The sequence below is a fragment of the Acipenser ruthenus genome, chromosome 17 (assembly GCF_902713425.1).
Source record: "Acipenser ruthenus chromosome 17, fAciRut3.2 maternal haplotype, whole genome shotgun sequence".
In the NCBI taxonomy this organism is placed as follows: domain Eukaryota; kingdom Metazoa; phylum Chordata; class Actinopteri; order Acipenseriformes; family Acipenseridae; genus Acipenser; species Acipenser ruthenus.
The window spans coordinates 19,021,766-19,037,809 of NC_081205.1; the positions used below are offsets into that span (position 1 = coordinate 19,021,766).

Here is a 16,044-nt window from a genome sequence, read left to right on the forward strand (position 1 = left end):
CATGTTGGAGGCAAAAGGAGGCAGCTTGAATTTTTAATTAAAATGTCTTACTTTTTGAAAATGTTATTTGCAGGGGCCCTGCCTGCCTGCCTGTGGAAAATAAGGAACAATGAAGCTTTGTGTGCACACGAATCTTGTTTTCCAGATACTGAGCAATTCTATTAGCTGAAGGCATGAGGTTAGCATCCCCAAGGACTAAAATTACAGCTTACAGGTCCCTTCTGAAAATGTCTGGAAATATAACAAGCACACCTTTTTCATACAGAGAATGTTATTAGCCGCTTATTTCCATAGCTGAAAATCGAACTGAACCGTTTTGATAAGTGGTAACACATTACATTATGGGGCATACATACCAATGAAATGACAGGATATTTCTGCTCTTACATGGTAACTACTGGTGGAATAAGTGAGTACATAGAAATGGTCTAGGCAATGGTGTTACTATGTATGTACATGATGTTGCTCACATGTCGGTGTGTACAATGTAAGATCTGTAACTACCCAGTTATTACAATGTAATCACATGGCTATTCATGCCCTGGAATCTAAAGTGCTGCTGTAAGCTTACTAATATGAGTCATTCATGCAGCTGTAAGGAAGGCACAGTTTATTTAACATCAGACTCCTGGCTCATTTAAATATTAATTGAACGTAGTTCTGAAACTCAAGACTGGGTGCAGTGTGAGTTTCAATCAATGTACAGTAATCTTTATATTCAAACCCTATCTGTTAGCTCTGTTTCTACCAGACTGTTTGTTGGTTTCTCTGCTGTGTGGTTAAAGTGTTTGAAGACACCTAGTACTAGAAGACAAGCAGCAGGGTCTCAGAAAGGCAGAACTGAACAGACCGTAGTGTGTGCACACCAAAGATCTGCAGGGACCGTACTTGCTGGAGTCTCGAAATTCATATTCACCTTCTCTCTCGCCTTTCAGAGCCAGTAATTAGGAGATAATGATGCACGCTTCAGAGGTGTCTGCCATCATGAAGACAGAGGCCTCTTTTATTCCAGCTCACGCTGTCAGATATGTGGCAGACACACATCTCTCATTACACAAGCTCTCCCCTTCCCTTTCACTTCACATTCAGGACCATTAATCACACTATAACAAAAAGACAGAAATACACTGGTAGCAAAATGCATTCAGTTACCCTAAGTTTTAATATTGATAGTTTAATGTAATTAACTACAGGGTGCATTGAGTGTTCGAGAACAGTCTTCCAGGTGGATAAAATCCTTTCTCTCCCCCTCTCCCACCCTTTCAATTTCTCCCTTATCCCCTTCTTCTTCCCTGCCTCCTTTTTGTTTCCCTATTTCTCTCTCCGTTCCTGTCTCGCTTTCTCTTCCTCCACCTTTCTCACTGTCCTTTTCTGTCTTTCCTCTCCCCTTCTCTACCTCTTCCCCTCATTCTCAGTTTCTATCTTTCTCCCTTCACCTGTCTCTCTCTCTCGCTCTCTCTCTCTCTCCCCCCACCCCCTCTCTCTTTCTTTCTCCCTCTCCCCTCTCTCTACATGAAGTGACACTATAGTACTTCTTCCTGTCTTCCTGTGTTATTTGTTATATATTGTGGACATGACATGTACAACCTAGAAAGTTATATAAAACCTGGACAGATTATGGTGCAACAATTAATCGATGCATCAATTACATTTTGGTGAATCGATGCATCTCATTAATACCCAGTTTTAAGTCTCCTGTTGCCGGTTTACATTAAAACCTTGAGTGTGAGTGCGCTGCTTCTAGTGTTAGTATGGTACATTAAGGCGTTGCTAGGATACACACTTCAAGCCTACATTACACATTAGATAAAACAAATCAGAAGTAGGCCAAGTATTTACTTTTTTTGTTTTTATCTATTAAATCTACCAATTACCTTTTGTTTCAAAGCATGTTGTGTTTGGATTATATGGCAATATTATAGAAAAAGAAGCTGAATTTAGTACGATAGTTGCATTAGTCAGGGTTTCTGAGATTAATTCAAATGCTTTGCTTTTGGACATAAAATGTAAACAGTATTGAACAACCATAGTTCAGAAATGACTTCTGTTAAAATATAGTATTTTTTTATTATTATTACAATGCTAATCTGATGCGGACGCACGCATATTCTTCAGTTGTTAAACATAAGTCCTTTTGTATTTCTTTTTTAATCGGAAGTGTTCTAATTTGAATGCAAGTCGTGCCTTTTTGTTTAACTATTATGCACAACAGTGTTTTTAGTTATTAAATCTAAAATAAAAAAAAAACGTTTATTTTGAAAAAAATAAAACATCAATGCATCGATTGTCGTTGATAAATGTCTATACAATAATTGAATACGAAATTAGGGTGCCGATTGCACCTCTAATTGACACTAATTAGATTGATCACTGCAAATTGTCCTTTACACCGGTTGCAAACTACCGGAATAGGAATTAAAGTGCTGCGGCAGTGGGTGTCACTTCATGGTAATTAGGCCGGGCTATGCAAATATTTCAGATATCACGCATCATAAGAACATACCAACAATTAATTAAATGCACATTGCATTACAAAGGGTGTTTACAATGACTTTGAACGATTTTACAATGATATTACAGAAACGTTCCAATTTTACTGACCTAATTGTGACCATCTGGGTTTAACTGGAGCATTCTATTCCAAGGATGATTAAATTTAATTATTTGTTAAATATTTAAGATCCCCACATAGCACAAAAGGGATTCCTTAATGTGCTGTGGTAAAGTACATAAGTTTATATGTGGTTTGTTTTACTCAGTATTGGGACCATCAGAATCGCTACACAATATGAACTTCATAAAAATAAAAAAAATAAAGTGTCTGGAAAAAGATGTATGATTCTTAACTTTAAATCAATTAATTTTCAAAGAGAGGCTATAACTACTATAAGAGATGCATTTTGAATCAAAAAATAACACTATGTAACACAATTTTTGTTCCTGGGTAGTAAGTGTTATTTCCTAATTGCTTATGCCTCAAAAGTATAGAAAATGGCTATTATTCCCCACAAACTTTGCTTTTGTGACCAGGACAGTGATATTTTGAAATTTACCTATTTCCAATGAGAAAACGGGCGAATTTGTGTCTTTTCGTTCACATAAAGTCAGAAAAAAACAACATATGAATCCAAATTAACATGTATTTATACTAAAGAAATACAAAAATGACTACAAAAGATTTAGAAGCGAGTAGTTTTTCGAGATTTACGATTATACTGTAAATCACTTTCACGAATCAGCCCCCAAATATAGTCTCCCATCATGTTCTCGTTATACTGTCCGTGGTAGCGGCGTTCAAAGTCCAGTATATCCTGGTGGAAGCACTCGCCTTGCTCCTCCGAGTACGCTCCCATGTTCTCCTTGAATTTATCAAGATGAGCATCAAGGATATGGACTTTGAGGGACATCCTACAGCCCATTGTGCCGTAGTTCTTCACCAGAGTCTCAACCAGCTCCACGTAGTTTTCGGCCTTGTGATTGCCCAGGAAGCCCCGTAGCTGTTCCAAGCCGCTTTCTCCTTACTAGTGAGCTTCTTGGGGAATTCATTGCACTCCAGGATCTTCTTTATCTGTGGTCCGACAAAGACACCGGCTTTGACCTTTGCCTCAGACAGCTTAGGGAAGAAGTCTTGAAGTTACTTGAAGGCTGCCGACTCCTTATCTAGAGCTCTGACAAATGGTTTCATAAGGCCCAATTTGATGTGCAGTGGTGGCATCAGCACCTTCCGGGGGTCCACCAGTGGCTCCCACTTGACGTTGTTCCTCCCCACAGAGAACTCGGTCCGCTGTGGCCAGTCCCGCCTGTGGTAGTGCGCCTTGGTGTCCCTGCTGTCCCAAAGGCAAAGATAGCAGGGAAACTTGGTAAAACCGCCTTGGAGACCCATCAGGAATGCCACCATTTTGAAGTCTCCTATGACCTTGATGCCATCTCAGAAAAATGCAGATATGTATCCACTTAGGCAGCTGGAACTAAACTGAACTGGTGGGCTTAAGGCCCCTGTATTTATACTACTATTTATATTACTGGAAAGTTCTAGAAGTTACTCCAAGTTTACTCAGCACTGAATCTATCTGGAATGTTCTGGAAAATAGGTAAATTTCAAAATATCACTGTCCTGGTCACAAAAGCAAAGTTTGTGGGGAATAATAGCCATTTTCTATACTTCTGAGGCATAAGTAATTAGGAAATAACACTTACTACACAGGAACAAAAAATAAATAAAAAAATTGTTACACAGTGTAATTAATGGCGGGATTCTATGCTATGATCTTATGTAACTTAAGCTAAGGGTTTATTGATTGATCTAAACTGCTGAGATTTCAGTGATATATCAGCCACCGTCTGTATGTATGTATATTAACTTGTATATTGCATTTATAATGTATAAAATATGTATAGTATAAACAGATTAACCTGTTTTTAGATATTTCAGAGGTCTTCAGAAATTACTTAGAATGTACTTTTGACAATCATAGGAGGGAGGGAGTGATGTAGCGATAAGTATTTCTTAACATAGAAATGGATGGATTACAGGACGCATTTTGACATATGGAACGATGTTAATCGTACCAAAGTGGAACTGGCCTATCCCCACTCCCCCACTGCCGTTCCACTGTTGGAACACACATTTCCAAAATCTAGAACAGTATAGTATGGGGCCTGTATGATGACATTTCAAATCTAGAAAAAGAACTTTCCATTCTGGGTCCCAACAATTGTTATCAATGTAACCATAGTGATGTTGTGTGCAATAGAAATAAGAAGCAAATCTGCTTAAACAAATTAAGCAAGTGATAGGAAATCTATAAATAATTTGTACCGCTAATTACATATGTTATATGCATTATTCAGGAGACTATAATTACCAGTCTTATTAATAAGTAAAATGTCTTTATTTTCATTTAAATTGCACAAAGTACTGTGTTTATTTGAACTTCCAATGCCTTGCCTTCATTGAAATTTAATGCTTGGCAGCTGTGTTATTTGCGTTTTCTATAACAATATTCAATTACATTTCCCAGAGGAGAGATAAGTATGTATGTATGTATGTATGTATGTATGTATGTAGGTATGTATGTATGTATGTATGTCAATAACTTTTTTAATGCAATAGTGTGAGAGATGTGTGCTCCTAAGTCTTGAAAGTACAACTAAAATTGTAACCAAGTTAAAAACCCTTCACGTTGTAATCATTAATTGCACTGGTTTAATAGCAGTAACCACATTTTTCATACAAGCATGTGTGCAATTCCAGAAAGAGAGTGTTAGTTGCAGATATCAAACAGCTCCTTATGTGTGCAATTATCATAATTTAACACAAATTAATACAATGCTGTATAACACTGTAGCGTGTTCTGCCTTGTAGCAAGAATACAAGTGTTAGTGGAATGGCATTATGGGGCAAATGGGAGCCATGGCTTTATATAGCCTGTTCTGCTGTATAAAGGGACACCATATAACTAGGGAACACTGTTGAGCATTCTGTTGAATGCGTTTTTATATTCCAAAATTGATTTGGCCGCAAAGTAATCTGAGAGATTTTTAAACATTTAGACATCTGCAGTGTTTTATTATATTTTTTGGTTCATAGAAATTACAAATTATTAGATTTTTTTTCCAGAAACAAAAACACGAAACTCATTTGCCTTCCTTAAAACCCAAAGCAGACATCAACCTGTTGACCCTTGCCCTTGCAGTGCCCAGGGGCTGGGGTTCGTTAGAGTGCTCCAAACTGGATTAGTCGCCGGTCAACAAGCAGCAGATGTTACCCCTTTCCATCCTCCAGGAAGGTAAGAAGGGCACAAAGTAAGCACAGCGATGAAGGAGCAGTATTCCCCCAGCTAAACATGAGCTGCTGCTGGAACGGAACTGGAAGTGCCAAAGGTACAACACATCATCTTATTACAGGGGTCAGGAGCGGGTACAGCCAAGAGCCTGAGGCAGGGGCAGAGATTTGCTCACAAGCCCATATTGAAAATATTAGCTTCCTGTTTACATTTTTGTTGAGCTAAAACTTCATCCCACCTGAGGCTGCAAGCAATAGCAGGAGGGGGCTGTCTAGTTCCTGAATTAAAAACAAAATTAGGGCCATATCCCTTATAAAGTATACCTATGGCAGTGCCATAACCTTTAATTTAATTTAGGCCCGAGAGGCCTGAAAGCTTCAAGGAGCTTGTGGGCCTGCAGCTGAAACTACATTATTGTAAACAAACCAGTAAGCTAACTAGGTTCTGATGAAGCAGATTGAGCAGTTTTGTCAAAAAGAGAGAGAGTTTTGTCAAAAAGTGAAAACTTTAGTTTCTTGCCTCAACACACTCAAGTACATACAAAATTTAATTCCTTTGTGCACATTTTTCCTCCCTATAGAGTTTTATGCAAGGGCGAACACTGTAAAAAGAAAACAGAACTACCTGACTGCACGTTTGTCTCTGCAGGAGAACGCAGATTTCTCATTTCATGAAGTTAACTTAGCAGCGCGCCCAAACATGGAAAAGAACCAAACCTTTCATTTTCGGAAAGCTGGATTGCTAAACTGCCTCGCTATTCAAAGCCGTTTCACAGGATTGTGATCTGGTCGGGGGCTATCAGATTCAGATGTTACTGGCAAACAGGAAGAATGCCAAAAACAATAAAACACTGTAAAATAAACACACCACACACTTCTCAATTAAAATAACAATATTTACCAGTGAAATAACATTGCACGCTTCCAAATAAATCCTACTAATACTTCACATTGCTTTTGAATGGGGGCAGCAACTAAAGTGCTGGTTCATTAAAAAGTCTGACCAGTTTGTTAGTCCAGAGCTGAACTCTGACCTTTTAAGAACAGGATAACTCCCTTAGCACTCCCTTCCCATTTCCCTCACACTTCCTGCTATTTTAAGAGTGCCTATCCTGCCACAATTATACTGTAAGACCTGCCATCCACTGACCCAAATTAACCCTTCAAACAGACCCAAAACTGTATTTCTTTGTGTTAATCTGCAGACAGAATATTAGGACTAACTGTATTAAACCATAAAACAATACCAATATTTCTTTTAAATATTTAACCAACAGTAATCATGGTTAGAGTGCTAGGCTGCAGTATGTAGTGGGTTTCATTAGCTCAGTGGCAAGAGTGCTCTGGGATGCAGTGTGGAAGGTAGTAGGTTTGAGTAGCTCAGTGGTTAGAGAAAGCACTGGAATGCAGTGGAAGGTAGTAGGTTTGAGTAGCTCAGTGGTTAGAGAAAGTGCTGGGATGCAGTGTGGAAGGTAGTAGGTTTGAATAGCTCAGTGGTTACAGAAAGCACTGGGATGCAGTGGAAGGTAGTAGGTTTGAGTAGCTCAGTGGTTAGAGAAAGCGCTGGGATGCAGTGTGGAAGGTAGTAGGTTTGAGTAGATCAGTGGTTAGAGAAAGTGCTGGGATGCAGTGTGGAAGGTAGTAGGTTTGAATAGCTCAGTGGTTACAGAAAGCACTGGGATGCAGTGGAAGGTAGTAGGTTTGAGTAGCTCAGTGGTTAGAGAAAGCGCTGGGATGCAGTGTGGAAGGTAGTAGGTTTGAATAGCTCAGTGGTTACAGAAAGCACTGGGATGCAGTGGAAGGTAGTAGGTTTGAGTAGCTCAGTGGTTAGAGAAAGCGCTGGGATGCAGTGTGGAAGGTAGTGGGTTTGAGTAGCTCAGTGGTTAGAGAAAGAGCTGGGATGCAGTGGAAGGTAGTAGGTTTGAGTAGCTCAGTGGTTAGAGAAAGCGCTGGGATGCAGTGGAAGGTAGTAGGTTTGAGTAGCTCAGTGGTTAGAGAAAGCGCTGGGATGCAGTGGAAGGTAGTAGGTTTGAGTAGCTCAGTGGTTAGAGAAAGCGCTGGGATGCAGTGGAAGGTAGTAGGTTTGAGTAGCTCAGTGGTTAGAGAAAGAGCTGGGATGCAGTGTGGAAGGTAGTTGGTTTGATTAGCTCAGTGGTTAGAAGACAATCTGGTCTACAGATTAGTATTTAGTGGATTTGGCCTCTTGCTTCACTGTAGTCAAAAGACAATCATTAAAGATGTATTGGATTCTTTGGAACATTATACAGACTGAACACAAGCCTAAAGCCACTGCAGCAGCGAGTGGGGAGCCAGTGTACAATTGGGGACAACGGGTAAAACACTAGCTATAAAAACAACTCTTGTGTACTGTCATAAACGATAGCACTAGTCTGTAAGCTTTCAGTCTGGATGGGTGAACCTGCAACTCAGAAACATTTCAACAGGAAGTGCGAAGAAAGACAATTAATTCAACTGCTTTATCTCCCTACAGGAGGATTTTGTTTTGTGTCTGTTTTTTTACTTGCCTTCAAAGGGCCAGTTCATTATTACCCACCAGACTCTGAATTGAGCTCAGTGGGACAGAGCAGAAACCTGCATGCTTGATCTGTTTGTACAGACCCCAAACCTTCTAACGAGCATTTGAAACCTGGGGGGCTGGGGGGCTAGCAGACAATCAAACACATGTTGTTCTGTATCACAGTATGTATCATGTAATGCAGTATTGATCCACATTTAAACGTTACACCCCTACTGAATACATTAAAATCGCATCTCTTGGGGATTCCACAGGAAGCATTGGCTTTGGCACTCCCGCGGGTTTGAGAGGCAAAAATGGTTAGAGACAGTCAAGCCTGGCACCCAAGGACGTCCTCTGTAGTCTTGGGTGTAAAGAGGCGATTGGCTAGGTAGTGGGATCACAGGACCCCCACTGACCTTCAGTTCTCCTGAGCTGCTATGGAGATTGCTGCGGTGAGGGAACGTAACTGGACAAAGGAGACTAAAATAATTGGGTACTCTAAGCCTTTTTTTAACAGACACAATAAAGATGGCAGATCTAAATCCTGCCATCCTTTAAATCACTAACAGGACCCTCCCTGATGGGTTTTTTTTTCAGACAGAAAAGCACTAAAGAGACTCACGTGCACTCTTAGCTGTTTCCACTTCAAAACTGTGATACACAGTTTTAATAATATTTAGTTCAGTCGCCGTTCAATTGAAAAGACGCTGGAGAGACATCAAGCAGTCTTATAGAAACTCTAGATTAAGGATGCAGTGGTGTAACAAAGAAAGAGCATGCACTGGAGCAATCTAGTGTCACAGACGTAGTGCTGGAACACACAGCGTTGTAATGAGAGGGAGCGTGCATTACAAAAAAGAAAAGATAAAAGAAAGGTTCTGCATGTCATTAAAATCTGTGCCGTTTGTGGATTTGCCAGGTCATTATTCACCTGCCAATCGTAAGTCATGCCACTTACAGCAACATCACTTACTTCTGTTTGCCCTGGAACCAATTAAATGTAGATTGGCCTGCTCTTGCAGATGCCTGGAATGGGAAGATGAATTAAGAGGTAGGGCAAAATCAACAGGGACAGCCTGGAAATGAAGCGCCTCTCCTTTTGCAGTATCGCCTCATTAAATTGCCTGAGGGCTGATCGTTTTTGGTTTAAGGAACATAAATCAAAGAAGAGACTAAAAAACGAGTAGAAGAGGAGAAGAGGGGGGGGAGGGAGGGAGGGAGAGAGTGAGTGAGAGGGAATGGAATGGGGGAGGAAGGAAGATAAGAGGGAGATGGGGAGATGGACAGTGGAGTGAGGGAAAGAAAGAAAGAGAGAGAGTAAAGGAGGGAGGAATAAGAAGGGATATGGAAAGAAAATAGGCCAGGGAATGAAGATAGAGGGGGAAGTGTGTAAGGGAAAAGGGAGGATTAGAGAGAAGCGGACAAGAGAGACAGGAAAGAAGGGAGAGTGAGAAGGAGGGTAACAGGAGAAGGATGGAGTGGTGGGTAGAGAGGGAGAGAGAAAGAGGAATTCATTTTCTAGTGTAGAATTATACACGTTAGGCTTTCTGTACCATACACTAAAGGGGTTTGACAAAAACACCTATCATAACACTGTCAATACTTGCAGGGCCACTATGGACAGCACCGATTTGTCAATTGTGCTGTCTACTCCTCAGTTATCTCCACCTTTAACTCATGTGTGAATCTTGTTAAACAGTGTGCAGTCTTGTATAGAGAAGCACCTGTCAACTGAGCTACTACAATCAGTTATCAAAGGCGGTCAGATTTCTTGCCCATTCTTGACCGGGTAATGCAGCTTTTATATTTCACAGAATAACGGACACCATTAACATCACCAATTAATCAGCTTATTTACCCAGAGTGTGTGCTACATGACAGGTTTATAGACAACTGTAGTTGTTCTAGTAAACAAATCAGAGCCATACCAAAGCATCCTTATATGAAATACACACTGCGTTACACCGACAGCAGCATGCATTCTAATACGCATGAAACACAATAGGGCACAGCTGTGTTAAACTCTGGTAAATCGAGCTCTCCTGCACAGTCACAGACTCATCTTTGCAATGCCTGAGCTAATCGCAGTGACGGACATTCAGTCACGTTGGCCGCTACTTTTCAGGACATCCACTGCAAACACACTACGATGCCATTACTGCGTTGTGATGTTCGCTAAGCAATGTGAAGGAATACGTCTTTTAAACTGGGCTTGCACGTGTGTTAAGCCAGACAGGAAACATGAAGGCTTGTTGCGGGTATGACAGGCAGAAAAAAAAAAGCATTGCAGTGAATGCTTCTGTTAAGCACATCACACTACATTTGCCCATTATACTGTAAAAGTATCTGGAAATTTGCATTCACAAATAAAGCAGCAGACATTATTAAATACACGATTCAGTAGTCATTCCAGCAGACACACAAAATACTTCCATTTTCATGTTTAACGGCATAGTCTCATAAGGTAAGATTTGTATCACAATACATGAGCTTTTGGGTTCCGGTAAAATTCGGAACCAGAACTTGTATGGTATCAATGGGCAGCAGTGTGGAGTAGTGGTTAGGGCTCTGGACTCTTGACCGGAAAAATAATGTGATATCTTGTAACAATTGTAAGTCGTCCTAGATAAGGGCGTCGGCTAAGCAATAAATAAGAATAATCAAAATTATAATACACATTGTGCTACAACTCGCGACATCTCATAATGTCTTATGAGATGTCGTAAGAAAAACTAAACTAAACAATCTTATAGGTTCATACCCAAAGATGACTCTTAATAAACGTCCTATGAGACAATTGTACAAATCCCAAATGATAGGAAATTAGTTCTGCATCACATTCTACCAGATGTCCCATATTAAGTGGCCTCAGCTGCACTGATAAATGAATTCTCATCCATTAACACTTGTAAAAGTGACCTCTTGGGTCAGACAGGCTTGTGAGCAGCACCCAGCCAATTGAGCTAATCTATAAGACAAGATCCACTTCGTCTTGTAGTCTCGCCATCTGCAGGGCTAACCGGGAGACACTGTGAGAGAGTGTTCACCCACTGAAATATATGCGTTCTTAACACCAACCAACATCACAGCCCATTGAAGATAATGTAGTCTGTCAGTTCAGGGGAAGCATCCGCACTCTAAATTGCTAGAAATTATTTACCTGGTGATGCAACTATTTGCTGTATATTTTCCAGGAACATCATTACTGTCACCCGCCCCCTTTCTGTGAGTGTGACCATGTCCTTGCTTAACACTGTGGGAACATGATGCCTGTTACAGCTGAAGGCATTTTAATAGGATTAAGCTCTGTAAGAAGCAAGGTGGATGGAAAAGGTTGCACACTGTTAGGGGATCAAATCCTTTTAACATTCCTTTGTGCGTGAGAACCCTAGACTTGAATTTGGGCCAGGAGCTGCTAAAAATGATCACCTGGGATATATTAATAATATATACAAATTATATTTCATCTCTAGTCTATATTGCCAATGGAAAGTAACTGATAACTCACTATTTAAAAACAGTTTTGGGAAAGGCATACCGCAACATCTCTTTTCTGCCATAACCAAATCATTCCATATGGCCATGATTCCTGAAATTCTACTTTCAAAATCATCACCTACTGCCCTGCATCCAGCTGAAGGATTATTGTCTGAAGTGTCCTAATCTTTGATACTAAATCAGTTTATGCACTTTTTAAATTTTATTTCTCATCTACTTGTTACCACATTATGCACACAGCAGTTAAACTTTATTTGTGTAACTATGCATATGCTGGGTTGCACATTTAGGCCACTGTGAGCAATACGTTTTAAATTTAAAACATTTGTATGTGTAAAATACAATTTAAATTTGAATTTGCAAATACACATTTTTTTCATATGGGGTGTTAAATTAGCTGAGAAAGTTTTGGATCCTTGGGCGTTTATCAGTTATGAATAATGCATAATATTAATAATATATTCATATTGTCAGCCACACTGTGGAGGTGGCTGTTAATCCAGGTAGATGTTTTGCATGACAGTTTTGTAACATATTTAGTATTCCTTCCATTGATAAACACCCCCTGCAGCGTGTGTCATTATTCTATGAATTGGTTCCTTTCATTTCATTTTTTTTCAGTAAGGTGCTGTGCCCCAATTATAAAGCTAATTCCTGTTCCGTTTTTCGTTGCTAAAGGGCTGCGTGGTTTCAAAGGCCTGGAGGAAGGGAGAGAGAATTTTGACAAGGCTACCAGCAACACCTCTGAGACCCCCGTGAGCATTCTTTCGACTTCCTCAGTAATGAATCTGAGAAGTGATAAGAGACGCTAGGAAAGGTTATCCAAAAAGGGGAAATAATAATAAAGATGCTCTTTTCATCTCTGCCTTAATTTGAAGCGAGCTACCCTTTCCTGATTACCGTGTTGCATTCATCTGCGGCATATTTCTCCTGAAACATAATCCGAAAATGATCGGAAAGCCCCCTTCAACAAGCTGGCGGTGAAATGGTGACTCAATAGGGAAGCGCAAATGTGCTTCTCGAACAAAAGACGCTGAAATCTCAGCAACGAACTTAGACAACTTCTACAGAAAACTCAATAAAGTGTGTATCGTAGCTCACCCATCTGAGTTTGTACATGGTATACAGTTTGTTATACACCCTTTGCTGCGTGTTTTACTGGGGAAACAGTTGTATTTTTACAGAGCGGGGTAATTTACCCATTATACAAAGTAGCAACATAAGATTGTCCATTAAGCAATAGTTTGCAGGTAGAGTAACATTTAAACATGAACGGATACTTTTGACGCAGAGATCATTGAGAAATATATTGCGCTGGTATATACAATCAAAAGTGTATTGCCTATATATGCACATATGAATTAATTTCGACGGATGTTTTTACCAAATATATTTATACATGAGAACGAAAAAAATGAAGTTTATCCGAGGTAACCCGTTGCGTTGCAGCTCCTAATCAACCCAGAAATAAAGCTCAGTACAAAGCTATCGGATCACACGATAGTGGTCGTGGAACTGAACAATAACTATCAAAACGAGCTACTTTAAATAAACAAGCTTAACACCAGGAAAGGAAACTGCCAGCAAAAAAAAAAAAAAAAAAAACTCACATAAAACAGAACGCACATAAAAAATGGACAAACATGCAAGAAATATATATATATATATATATATATATATATATATATATATATATATATATATATATATATATATATATATATATATATATATATATATGTTGATATTAAACGTTATTAAACGTTTTATACGAGAGCCCTTTCTAGTAAAATATATCATTCAAAATAACAAAATGATACATATTCTAGCGCACTCAAGAATACGAATTAGAATTATGCCCCACTATAAAACAATCCCTAGATCTATATAGGTCTGTTTTCAAATTATAAAATCAGATTCTCTTTTGGATCTTGAAGGGAATGCAAGGATGAAAACCGCAACCTCAACACAGCTAATTGCAAATCAATTGTAAAATTATTTGAGATATAATCGCCGACCACACTTGAAGTCGTGTGCTCATTAGTGGTTTAATTACTATTTATTTATTTGGTGAACCATCAAGACATACTTCAGGCAACATTTTCCATGAAGGATGAATATCCCCATTGTTCCCTAACAGGCTACATACACAATTAACATATGGTTTACATAGATGTTACATCAAATTTCGGTGTGCCTCTCCCTGCCTATGCCAGCGACAACACACATCCCCCAAAAACAATTCTAACTAACGGTGACTCCGTTTTCTGCTTGACCTATTTATTGATGTGGCATCCCGGGGTACAGTCTTTTGAAACTTTACAGTTGCCTACCAAAGGATAGGGATACAGCAAGAAGGTGACGAGAAACACGGCTCTCCGCTTCCGAAAAGAAAGCAGCATAAAACGCAAGAAATTCGAACGCTGACATTCCCTGCTTGGGCACTGAAACTGTGACTGGGGTATCATTGTGGCAATGGACTATCGCTTACATTCAACTGGATTTAGTTAGTCTAACGCATGCGATTAGCATACATGATAACAACACTGTGTGTGTATTTTATTTAATTCTATTTTATTTAATTGTATTTGCATGCACGTCCCAAACGTGAAGTAATCAACCACTTTGTTAATGTAGTTTGTATTATTATTATTATTATTATTTATTTATTAGCAGACGCCCTTATCCAGGGCGACTTACATTATTGTTACAAGATATCACATTATTTTTACATACAATTACATTATTTTTTTACACATTATTTTTACATGCAATTACCCATTTATACAGTTGGGTTTTTACTAGAGCAATCTAGGTAAAGTACCTTGCTCAAGGGTACAGCAGCAGCGTCCCCCACCTGGGATTGAACCCACGACCCTCCGGTCAAGCATCCAGAGCCCTAACCACTATTCCACACTGCTGCCCTTAGCACATTTGTAGCACATAATGTAGTGTGTTTTGTTTGAAATAACCTGCCAACGTCACAATAACGGTCCTTGTTTTGAGTCGGTAAAGTAGCCGGAGTAAACACCTGTTGGAAAATACATACAGTATTTCATTTAAATTATGCCAAAAAAAAAACATTTAATATAGGTCCAATATACATGTAACAACCTAATTAAATGCTAACCACGCTTATTTAAATGCGGTCCCTGAGATGAGACAGTCCACTGATGCGACTGTACCTGATCGGTAAGCAATGAACAGGAGCTGAGTGGCACGTTTTCTTTCCCTTTAAAAGCTATCACACGATTATATATTACCGACTTCATCACCAGCCACGCTCAGCAAAAAAATAACGAGTTCAGCTGCATTTATTGAGCCCATGCGGCACGAGAAAAGCAAAAAAAGTAACCTATTTTCAGCAAGGTACCGAATCCATATCTTAAAAGCTTACAAGCTGAATTTCCAATGCTGGATCTGGACTACAATCTTAATCTCTGCATTGCAGCATCACAGTTCGAGGGGCTACTACTAGTGTTAAGAAGCCCACCGAAACCAACCCGTTTTTAGTTGGTAATAACAGAATCCATATGTTTAAATCCCAATTTGACAGGACGCGCTCCGGCTGTAACCAGCAACACCTCCGAATTACAAGTGTTCACTTGTAACTGATGGGTGAACCCACACTGCATTCCACAATACATTGAACCAAAAAAAGACAGAACCCCCAAAATAAAAATACAAAAATTACCTTCCACCGCAGAAACTGTAGAAATCAAACATAAAACCGCTAGCAATCCCAGTGACATGGTAAAGTTATTTTCTTTTCTCGCTCTCTCCTCCTTTCTTTATTTTTATAAAACACAATCCTTGTTGTGAACAGCGGTATTCCAGCTGTGAACGTGCACTCTTCAGCAGTGTATATTTTGTGTCACATTTCAAGTCGTAGTAGTAAGTAGTATGTGAGAACAGCTTTGGACAGAGTTCGAGGGGGGTGAGAAGACCCCCCTCACCCAGCCCCCGTAACACCTTTTAGCCAATCACATACACAAACCTGTTTCTACCTAACCAATCAGCAAGCAGCATCTCCACCCACCAGCATTGTTAGTATTAAAAACTTTTTTACCGGCCTTACATGAGGTGGTGCTTTTCGTGGGAAAGGGAAATAGCTCCACCAAGTGTTGTCTCAATTGTATTGCGATGCCTTTTTCTTTATTTCAGTGTGGTCAGAGCTTCACGAAGAAACGGGTTAATACTCAAACTCTGTTGTTTCATTCAATAGCAGACTGAAGAAACAGTC

The 16,044-nt window shown here is 39.6% G+C and overlaps 1 protein-coding gene across 2 annotated transcripts in view; it reads right to left on the bottom strand.

The window, feature by feature from the left end:
- The window catches only part of LOC117423351 (ephrin type-B receptor 1), a 257,791-nt gene extending 242,093 nt beyond the window's left edge, over nt 1-15,698 (bottom strand). For both annotated transcript variants that reach the window (XM_058990042.1, XM_034038975.3), the window contains exon 1: nt 15,496-15,698. In XM_058990042.1, the coding sequence (XP_058846025.1) occupies nt 15,496-15,553 (58 nt within the window). In that variant the 5' untranslated portion in view covers nt 15,554-15,698. The remainder of the gene's footprint in view (nt 1-15,495) is intronic.
- Between the last annotated feature and the right edge of the window lie 346 nt (nt 15,699-16,044).